Below are 10988 nucleotides of genomic sequence, written 5' to 3'. Positions count from 1 at the left end.
CTGCTATACATTTCCACGTGATAAGCCACTTGAGCTATCATTTGTGGCCAGGTCGCTTCCGAAAAAGCCACATAGCTCAGCGGGGCCTTGCCTGTTAAGATAAAAAAAAACTAAAATATTTGTAATTCTAGATTTGAAACTTTCGTGACTGCAAGGATTCATACTCTTTGTTTTTTCCGGTAAAGTCACGTAGGTAAAATAAAAGAAACTAAAACAAAATAAAAGAAACTAAATCAAATCACATTTGATTTAGTTTCTTTTCAATTTTGTTTTAACCAACGTGACTTTATCGAAAAAAACAAAGTATAAAATATTTGTAGTTTAACACTGCGGTGGACGTATTGACAATAAATGCTTGCCGACCCGCCCCTGCTGGACATCCGTGATGACAGAACTTCGTGGTGCAGGGGATTTCTCCCAGGATAGTTAATAGATTGTGCTCCGATCCTGAAATAACGTTGTGGTCCACATTTGTCCAATTTGACGATCCGCCTCCACGTGGGCAAACATCCACTGCGCCCATTGGGCGGAACGGCGGCGTTGACCTGCGTGATGCAACCCACTGGGACGAGTTGCCAATCGGATTTCTCCTAGGCTCAAATAAACTCCGATTTAAAGCTTTCGTGACTGCAATGATTCATCTTCTTTGGTTCTTTCGGTAAAGTCACGTAGAATGAGAATAAAATAATAAATTGATAAAATAACACAATATTCTCACGACGTTTCGGCCACAACACAAGCGGCCTTCATCAGGTGAAGGGAGCGAGACTGTCTGGTAGGACAGCGCTGGAGTGAGAGAGCCACGTTCAGTCACGAAAGCTTTAAATCGAAATTTAACCGCCTCTACGGGGAGGGATTCCACACATCCTTAAGATCATTCAACAGACTTCGGGATAAGAAGGCTCAACTAATCGAGTCTCTCACCTTTCTGAAGAGATGCCGCGACTCTAAGCTTAAAAGCCGTGATCTGAACGTGGCTCTCTCACTCCAGCGCTGTCCTACCAGACAGTCTCGCTCCCTTCACCTGATGAAGGCCGCTTGTGTTGTGGCCGAAACGTCGTGAGAATATTATTGTGTTATTTTATTTTATCAATTTATTATTTTATTCTCATTCTACGTGACTTTACCGAAAGAACCAAAGAAGATCAAATAAACTCCTTTAAAAAACTTTTTTTTAAACCACGGTTTTAACAACTAAGTTTAAATTTTGATTTAAAGCTTTCGTGACTGCAGTAATTCATATTCTTAGTTTTTTCGGTAAAGTCACGTTGAAGGGAAACAACAAAACGTGACTTTACCGAAAAAACTAAGAATATGAACTAAGTTTAACTCGCGGTCGAGAATGGCGTCAATGGCTCCTGAGGCACGCGGCGCCTGCTTCTTTGCGAGGCGATTCCACAGTTTAGGGACCGCGGCGTTTTTGACCGAAATAAGAAAATATATAATTAATAAGCCGTCCATACAAAAATTGGAAATTGCTTGAAAGGAGGCAATTAATTGATTTAATTGATACAGCCATGCATTGTCTCCGGATCTCAGTAGGTGTACAAAATTTGGAATTGATTGGACAACAGAAAGTAGACTAACTTTTGATTACAAGATTTGACCACGACAAACACGAGTGAAGTGACATAAAACCGTTGAAAAAAACCCACAAAACTAAAACGAAAATAGTTTCTGTGCTCACCGCCAAGGCCTCAGGTAGCCGCAATGCAGCTCCTGTTCAGAAGCGACCCGCCTCTTTAAAGGCATGTACCCCTCATCCCACGTGCATCGTGAAGAACACGGCCCGATGCGATTCGCTTCACCTGACCCGTTGACGCTTTGGCGTCACGAGCCATCTGGACCACCCTGTATAGGACATACAAGAGGGCCATTGTGACGTGGGAGAGCCATTGTGACGTAGGCGAGCCCCTGTCGCGGACGCAGCCCTTGGATCGCACGAGGCTAAGGGACGCGCCACGTGGCTGTTACCAGTGCTCGAGTTTCGAATGTAAACTTGGGAGTGGTGGTGGTGTTGTGACGCTGACGATAGTCGAGAGGCGTCCCTCGGGTACGGCGAGTCGGGGCGACCGCCCCGGGCCCCACGCTTTTGGGGGGGTTGTCAAATTTCACACTTCTGGTTTAGTTTGAAGGCTTCGGGAGTGGGGGGCCAACACAGTGGGATGCCCCCCCCCTCCCCACCATGGACGGCCCCTGCCAATATTCGCACCGCTTAGAAATCGAGAGTCAAGAAAAGTAAATTTTGGAATTGAGAGCCAAAAGTTGAACTTTTGAATTGCCACCGCGCCGCCGAGCCGCGGCCCTGTGCGAGAGGAGCGAGTGGTGGACCGCGTTCACCGACCCCGGGAGCCATAAACAGCGGTGAAAGTCTACAACTAGGAGGTGGCTGAGAGAGGGGCTTCACGAGCGGCTTGGCGTGGCTGATCGAGAGGGGTGGGACCGTGGGGGCTGTGGGGGCTGTGGGGGGGGGGCACGTGGTAGGAGGGTGCGGGTGGAATGAATGGGGAACCTCCCCGGGCGAAGTCCCCTTTTACCTGGGGCACTTAAATCCAAGGACGTTTGGGTTCGACTCCACATTGAGCAGCGGGCAGCTGCTCGTCGATTTTGCCTCTGAAAGAAGACGTTGAGTGAGGAGGTGGAGGAGGTGGTGGTGGTGGTGGTGGTGGTGGAGCAGGAGGGGGCAGGGGGTCGTGGATGAGGAAGGGGTGAAGAGGAGAAGAGGTGCGAGAAGAGGTGAGGGACAGCCGGCTCCGATGGATGAAGAGCACAGAGTTGAGAGCCGACGGGCGGACAGCGACTTTGACTCTGAGAAGATTGTTGACGAGTTGGTGGTGAGGGATGGGGAGTGATGGGGTGGTGAGTGATGGGGTGGTAAGGGGTGAGGGTTGGGGTGGTGAGGGGTGAGGTGGTGAGGGATGGTGTCGTATTTCGAGGGGGAGTCACCCCCCGGCGCCCCCCAAAGGCGCAGTCTTTATTTTGCCTTCTTCTCGGAGTTCGGGATGGAGAGGGGCGGAGTCGGTCTCGCGCTGGAGACCGCGGCGATGGGGTGAGGAGGGTACTGAGATGCCATCACCATCACTTACATCATCACCATCACTCACATCATCACCATCACTCACATCATCACCATCACTCACATCATCACCATCACTCACATCACCATCACTCACATCACCATCACTCACATCATCACCATCACTCACATCACCATCACTCACATCACCATCACTCAAATCATCACCATCACTCACATCACCATCACTCACATCATCACCATCACTCACATCACCATCACTCACATCACCATCACTCAAATCATCACCATCACTCACATCATCACCATCACTCACATCATCACTATCACTCACATCACCATCACTCACATCATCACTATCACTCACATCATCATCACTCACATCATCATCACTCATCACAATCACTCACATCATCACTCACATCACCATCACTCACATCATCACCATCACTCACATCATCACCATCACTCACATCATCACCATCACTCACATCATCACCATCACTCACATCATCACCATCACTCATCATCACCATCACTCACATCATCACCATCACTCGCATCATCACCATCACTCGCATCACCATCACTCCTATCATCACTCACATCATCACCATCACTCACATCATCACCATCACTCACATCATCACCATCACTCACATCACCATCACTCACATAATCACCATCACTCACATCACCATCACTCACATCACCACTTCACTCACCACATCACTCACCACTTCACTCACTGCACTCACCACATCACTAACCATATCCCTCACTACATCACTCACCACATCACCACCTCACTCACCACATCACTCATCACATCACTCACCACATCACTCACCACATCACCACATCACTCACCACATCACCACTTCACTCACCAAAACATTCCATCACACATCACGTCCATCACTATTTACATCATAATAATACTCATATACAGTATTTAAAATGTTGCCATGAACACGAACATTTATATTTTTTTTATTTACACTCAAGGTGAGAATGTAGCCAGATGCCCCGGGGTATTTGCACGGCGGTAGCAAGATGTTGACTACCTCGCCCGGTATGCAGGAGGTCGTGGGTTCGATCGCGACCTCAACTACCGATAGACTCATTTTATTCCACGAGGTGAGGCCCATTGAGCTGCGTAGTTTATTTTTAAAGAACCGACACGGCCATTACGAATGATGGTTTTAACGAAGTGGCTTATCGTCATCACGTGGGACATTTATAGCGGCCAAATACTCTAAACGCACGCGATGTTCATTCAAAAACGTGGAGGGGAAAACGGGGAGGAAAAATCCACGCGACCACGGGGAGAGAGAGAGAGAGACAGGCAAACTCCAAATATACAGCAGCAGGCGCCAGGGTCGGGATCGAACGCACGACCTCCTGTATACCAGGCGAGGTAGTTAACATCTAGCCACCGTGATGATGATGAGAGAGACACGCAAACTCCAAATATACAGCAGCAGGCGTCAGTGTCGGGATCGAACCCACGACCTCCTGTACACCAGGCGAGGTAGTTAACATCTCATAGCCACCGCTGCGCCTCACACTGGACCTGGCGTGGCGTGCGTGGACCCTGGCTGAGTAGGGTGGAGCGGTGGTGTAGCGGTTAGCGCGCTGCACTACGAACCTGGCGGCCCGGGTTCGATTCCCGCTCACGGCCAACACCGGTGACGATTATCTGAACCGGTCCAGGGCCCTCCCCCTAGGTCGACTCGGCCTCAAATGAGTACCTGGTGCGGTGTGGAGTAAACATTGCCACTAGGGAGACCAAGGCGGTCGGGCGTGTTGCTGGCCCACCCACCCACCCACCTCGTGTGCTATTCCGGCCTTCATAGGTGCTCGTGAACAGCGCTTGCCCCTACAGTCTGCTTAGGCTACACGGGGGATCTTTGTCTTTGTAGGACAAACGCCGACATCCCCAGAGAGGGGTCGAGGCCGCCTCGTGTGGATGGGGGCCCCCCGACCGCCAGCCGTGGCGTCGGTAAGGGAATTGCAGGGGCTGCGCCTTTGTTTCCCCCCCCCCCCCCCACTGAGAAACGAGGGCAGGTGAATGATTGACGACGATGACGCACCACCACCACCAACCACCACAACCACCACCAACAACCACCACCACCAACCAGGCGGTGACGTGGCTCTGCCGCCGTACCGTCCGTCGATCTGTTCGAAAACAAAGGAATCGCACCGGTAATGGTCGTTTGCAGGGCTGCCCCTTTACCCCCCCCCCTCCCCCCCGTCGCCACTATCCCCCGCAGTTTGGTGGTGCTACTGGGCACAGCTGCCAATGTCCTCTCGCTGGCGGGCGAGCTCCGCTCCGGGGCCTCGCGTCGCGGGCCCGTGGCGCCTCTCGTTGCCAGTCTCGCCGCCGGCGGCCTGGCCCTGCTGGGCCCCGCGAGCGTCGGGGTCGCGGCGCGGTGGACGGAGGGGTGGCGACTCGGCGATGCCGCCTGCAGGTGAGCCACGAGAGTCGCCCACCGGCTCGGACTTCGAGGAGGGGTTACCTGGGTAAACCGCGGTGGATGGTGGCTAGGAGATGTTAACTACCTCGCCTGGTGTACAGGAGGTCGTGGGTCCGACCCTGACCCCTGCTGCTGTATATTTTGAGTTTGCGTCTCTCTCTCTCTCATCATCATCATCACGGTGGCTAGGAGATGTTAACTACCTCGCCTGGTGTACAGGAGGTCGTGGGTCCGATCCTGACCCCTGCTGTGTATTTGGAGTTTGCGTGTCTCTCTCTCTCTCATCATCATCCATCACGGTGGCTATGAGATGTTAACTACCTCGCCTGGTATACAGGAGTTCGTGGGTTCGATCCCGACCCCGACGCCTGCTGCTGCTGTATATTTGGAGTCTGCGGTGTCTCTCTCCCCGTGATCGCGTGGATTTTTCCCCGTTTTTTTCCCCTCCACATTTACAGTCAGCGTCACCACGCGTTCAGAGTATTTGACTGCTGCTGTAAATCGCGTGGCGTCATTTATGGACGGCCCCTGAGCCGCCACTTCGTTGAGCTATCATTCGTGATGGGCCTCACCTGGTAAAATAAAAAAAATAAAGTTTTAATAGTTCCGTGCGTACGCGTGCATCGAGGAGTACGCATGAGTCGACGAGCGGAGTGATGGCATTGAAGTCCACGAGCGAGTTACACGTGGTTGAGTACACGTGGTTGAGTCCACGTGGTTCAGTACACGTGGTTGAGTCCACGTGGTTGAGTACACGGGTGAGTACACGTGGTTGAGTCCACGTGGTTGAGTCCACGTGGTTGAGTCCACGGGTGAGTCCACGTGGTTGAGTCCACGTGGTTGAGTCCACGTGGTTGAGTCCACGTGGTTGAGTACACGTGGGTGAGTACACCTTTAGTCAGTCCATGAGCACACACGTTTCAGTACACGGCATTGAGCACACGAGGGAGCGCACGTGGTTGAGGCAACGTGTGTATGGGGAACGGTAGTGATTCCCGTTCACGGCCAACACCGGTGACCATTATTTGAACCGGTCCTGGGCCTTCCCTAGGTCGACTCAGCCTCAAAATGAGTACCTGGTGCGGTTGTGTAAACATCGCGACTGGGGAGACAAAGGCGGCCGGGCGTGGTTGCTGGCCACCCACCCCCCTCGTGTACCGTGCCGGCCTTCACAGGTGCTGCTCGCTAACAGCACTTGCCCCTACAGTCTGTTACAGGCTACACGGGGGATCTTTGTCTTCTGTACAAGCGCGCACAGACACACACGCGCGGTGCGAGTCGCACACCCATACCCCCCACCCCCCACCCGCTACCCCCTACCCATACCCCCCACCCGCTACCCATACCACCCACCCATACCCCCCACCCCCCACCCCAGGTCTGTGTTCGCCCTGCTGGTTGCTGGGGGCGCCGCCTCCCTCCTCAGCACCGCCGCCATCAGCGCCGCGCGCCTCCGCGCGCTCAGCCGGGGCCCCTCTCGGGGGGGGTCCCGGAGGGAGTTGGGCGCCGCGGGGCTCACGGCCGGGGTCATCTGGGCCCTGGCGGCACTCGCGGCCATCCCCGCCGCCCTGGGGTTCACAACGAGGGGGTTCACGTACGGGACCCAGGTTCGACGGGGGTTGAGGGCTGGGGTGCGATGTGATGGTGTGTGTGGGGCTACGGGAAGTGGCGGCGTGCACCCTGGTGTGGTGTGAGTGATGGTGTGGCGGTGTGCACCCTGGTGTGGTGTGAGTGATGGTGTGGCGGTGTGCACCCTGGTGTGGTGTGAGTGATGGTGTGGCGGTGTGCACCCTGGTGTGCTGCGAGTGATGGTGTGGCGGTGTGCACCCTGGTGTGGTGTGAGTGATGGTGTGGCGGTGTGCACCCTGGTGTGGTGTGAGTGATGGTGTGGCGGTGTGCACCCTGGTGTGGTGTGAGTGATGGTGTGGCGGTGTGCACCCTGGTGTGGTGTGAGTGATGGTGTGGCGGTGTGCACCCTGGTGTGGTGTGAGTGATGGTGTGGCGGTGTGCACCCTGGTGTGGTGCGAGTGATGGTGTGGCCGTGTGCACCCTGGTGTGGTGCGAGTGATGGTGTGGCGGTGTGCACCCTGGTGTGCTGCGAGTGATGGTGTGGCGGCGTGCACCCTGGTGTGGTGCGAGTGATGGTGTGGCGGTGTGCACCCTGGTGTGGTGTGAGTGATGGTGTGGCGGTGTGCACCCTGGTGTGGTGCGAGTGATGGTGTGGCGGTGTCCACCCTGGTGTGGTCATGTGGTGGTGCTACAGGAGGTGGTGGTGGTGGTGTCAGTGATGGTTTGGTGGGGTAAGGTGGGGACGACCCTGCTTGGGCTGAAGCGCCTCAAAAATTGGCAGAAGTAGCCACCCATCTGAATGGTTGGCCGAGGTGCCATCTGTGGAGGAAACGCGAGGGGTGAGCCGAAGTCTGAGACCAGGAAAAGTTCCGGGCAGAGACGATCTCCCAAGCGCAATGCTGAGGGAGGGTGGCATCTGTGCGCAGACTGCCCTACACGACATCATCACAACTGTGTCTGGACCACTGGACGGGTTCCGCAGGATTGGAAGGTTGCCCTGGTGGTCCCCCCTCTAGAAGGAGGGACAGCACAGATTGTAACAACTATAGAGGGCATCTCTCTTCTCGGTGTGCCGGGAAAGGTCCTGGCAAGGATTATTCAACATCACCTTGCCAGGCACGCTGAGGAGAGGCTTGCGGAGCCCCAATGTTTCAGACTAGGGGCGGTCCAGCACGGATGCCACATTCTCTGTCCGTCTGCTACAGCAGAAGTATACGGAATTCCAACAAAGACCTACATCTCTGCTTTATTCACCTGGTCAATGCCTATGACACCATAAACAGGCCAGGGCTGTGGGCAATTCCTTGTGCTTTTCGGAGTCCCTGACTCTTTGCTCACAATCTTGAAGGGCCTTCATGATGGTGGGCAGGCCTGGGTAAAGCTACGTGGCCAGGAGTCGGATACATTCCCTGTACACCTTGGGGTGCGACGGGGATGTCCTCTGGCTCCCACATTATTTAACATGTTTGACCATGTAGTTCGAGAAGCTTTCCATAGCTGTACCAGAGGGATTTCCATCGGGTACAGATACAATGGGAGGCTGATCGATGCCCGGGTGCGGTCGAGGGATGGTTTCCTATTGGTCAACCACATTATGTATGCTGATGATCTGGCAATTGCTACTTACTCGGAGGAGGAGTTGGAGACACTTCTGCTGAACCTGGAGCTTGCCACTGAGGTGGGTTCTTACCATCAGCCCCACCAAACTAAGCACCTGCCTGGGTATTTTGTACCACCAAACCCTCCATCCCCATCAGCTCCCCATTGGTGATGGAGCAGTTGTGGAGAGAGTGGAGAGTTTCCCATACCTGGGCAGTGCGCTTATGACCAGCTCCGGTTTGGCAGCAGAGGTCTCACTCTGAATCAGTCGAGCGGCAATATCTTTTCATCAGCTGCGTAACGCTGTGTGGAAGCTACCTTGTCTGTCGCTCTGCACGAAGCTTCGGGTCTTCTCGGCCACAGTCATGCCCTCCCTTCTCTATGCTTGTGAAACGTGGACCCCTCTAATGGAATATATGCGCCGGTTAGAAACATTCAGCCTGACCTGCCTACGATCCATCCTGGGTTTAACCAGGCTGGATTGTGTGAGGAGCTCACAAATACTTGAAATATTTGGACACATTGCCATCAGTGAGCTCCGGCAGGCAAGGTTGCATTGACTGGGTCATGTAGCCCGCATGCCCAGCCACCGTATGCCCAAGCAGCTTCTGTTTGGCCTCATAAAGGGGGCTAAATGGGCACAGCACGGGCTAGAGAAGAGATGGAGCTGATGCGGTTCGGGAGGATGTGGAGCTGAGTGGACTTGCCGATGACTGGTACCAGCGGTGTCAAGATCGGTCTCTGTGGAGGAGGCTCGTGAAGGATGCTACTGGGCAGTTGGAGGCAGTCGCCCTCCAACAACAACGGAGGGCGGAGGAGCGACGCTCACAACAACGAGCGGAGTGCCGGTTGGTTAAAATACAGCAAGTTGGCACAGTAGGAGGTACAGCTGGTGCATCTACCAGTTATTTCAGTCAGCCGACCCATGGCACCTGGGTCTGTCCCGTGACCTCCTGGCAGCGAACCTTCGACACTTCACGTGGCCGCAAAGTGCACCTAGCCTGGCACAGACGCCGTGGTGACGTCACCGTCACTTAGTGGCGAATGGCGGCTGTTAGTATTGGTGGTGTGCGCCCTGGTGTGGTGTGAGTGATGGGTTGGGTTGGTGTGTGGTGTGTGGTGTTTCAAGAGGGGATGGTGTGCGCCCTGGTGTGGTGTGAGTGATTGTGTGGTGGTGTGTGTGGTGTTTCAGGAGGCGGTGGTGTGCGCCCTGGTGTGGTGTGAGTGATGGTGTGGTGGTGTGTGTGGTGTTTCAGGAGGTGGTGGTGTGCGCCCTGGAGTGGTGTGAGTGTTGGGTTGGGTTGGTGTGTGGTGTGTGGTGTTTCAAGAGGGGATGGTGTGCGCCCTGGTGTGGTGTGAGTGATTGTGTGGTGGTGTGTGTGGTGTTTCAGGAGGCGGTGGTGTGTGCCCTGGTGTGGTGTGAGTGATGGTGTGGTGGTGTGTGTGGTGTTTCAGGAGGTGGTGGTGTGCGCCCTGGTGTGGTGTGAGTGATGGTGTGGTGGTGTGTGTGGTGTTTCAGGAGGTGGTGGTGTGCGCCCTGGTGTGGTGTGAGTGATGGTGTGGTGGTGTGTGTGGTGTTTCAGGAGGTGGTGGTGTGCGCCCTGGTGTGGTGTGAGTGATGGTGTGGTGGTGTGTGTGGTGTTCCAGGAGGTGGTGGTGTGCGCCCTGGTGTGGTGTGAGTGATGGTGTGGTGGTGTGTGTGGTGTTCCAGGAGGTGGTGGCGTGCACCCTGGTGTGGTGTGAGTGATGGTCTGGTGGTGTGTGTGGTGCTCCAGGAGGTGGTGGCGTGCGCCCTGGTGTGGTTGTGAGTGATGATGTGGTGGTGTGTGTGGTGTTTCAGGAGGTGGTGGTGTGCGCCCTGGTGTGGTGTGAGTGATGGTGTGGTGTGTGTGGTGCTCCAGGAGGTGGTGGTGTGCACCTTGGTGTGGCCGGGCCGTGGCGGCTCACTGAGCTGGGTCTCCTCCATGTTCGTGATGCTGTTGTTGCTGCCAGCGATGGTAATGACAGCGAGCCACGCCCGCATCATACAGGTGATGCCATCAACAACATCATCGCCATCAACATCTCCACCAACATCATCGCCATCTACAGCATCAACATCTACACCATCAACAACATCTACACCATCAACAACATCTACACCATCAACAACATATACACCATCAACAACATCAACAACATCTACACCAACATCATCATCATCTACATCATCAACAAAATCAACAACATTTATACCAAAATCATAGCCATCTACAGCATCAACATCTACACCATCAACAACATCTACACCAACATCATCA

The 10988-nt window shown here is 54.4% G+C and overlaps 1 protein-coding gene across 1 annotated transcript in view; it reads left to right on the top strand.

Annotated features, from left to right (window-relative positions):
* The first annotated feature begins 3002 nt into the window (after positions 1-3002).
* The window catches only part of LOC116951389 (uncharacterized), a 12090-nt gene continuing 4104 nt past the window's right edge, over positions 3003-10988 (top strand). Inside the window, exons 1-4 of the mRNA XM_032969927.2 lie at positions 3003-3049; positions 5317-5514; positions 6899-7127; positions 10590-10718. Of these exons, the coding sequence (XP_032825818.2) occupies positions 3003-3049; positions 5317-5514; positions 6899-7127; positions 10590-10718 (603 nt within the window). The remainder of the gene's footprint in view (positions 3050-5316; positions 5515-6898; positions 7128-10589; positions 10719-10988) is intronic.

This window comes from Petromyzon marinus, chromosome 43 (assembly GCF_048934315.1).
Source record: "Petromyzon marinus isolate PM22_M1 ecotype Great Lakes invasive population chromosome 43, UKy_Petmar_22M1.pri1.0, whole genome shotgun sequence".
NCBI classification, from domain to species: domain Eukaryota; kingdom Metazoa; phylum Chordata; class Hyperoartia; order Petromyzontiformes; family Petromyzontidae; genus Petromyzon; species Petromyzon marinus.
This window is presented reverse-complemented; position numbering and strand designations above follow the sequence as displayed.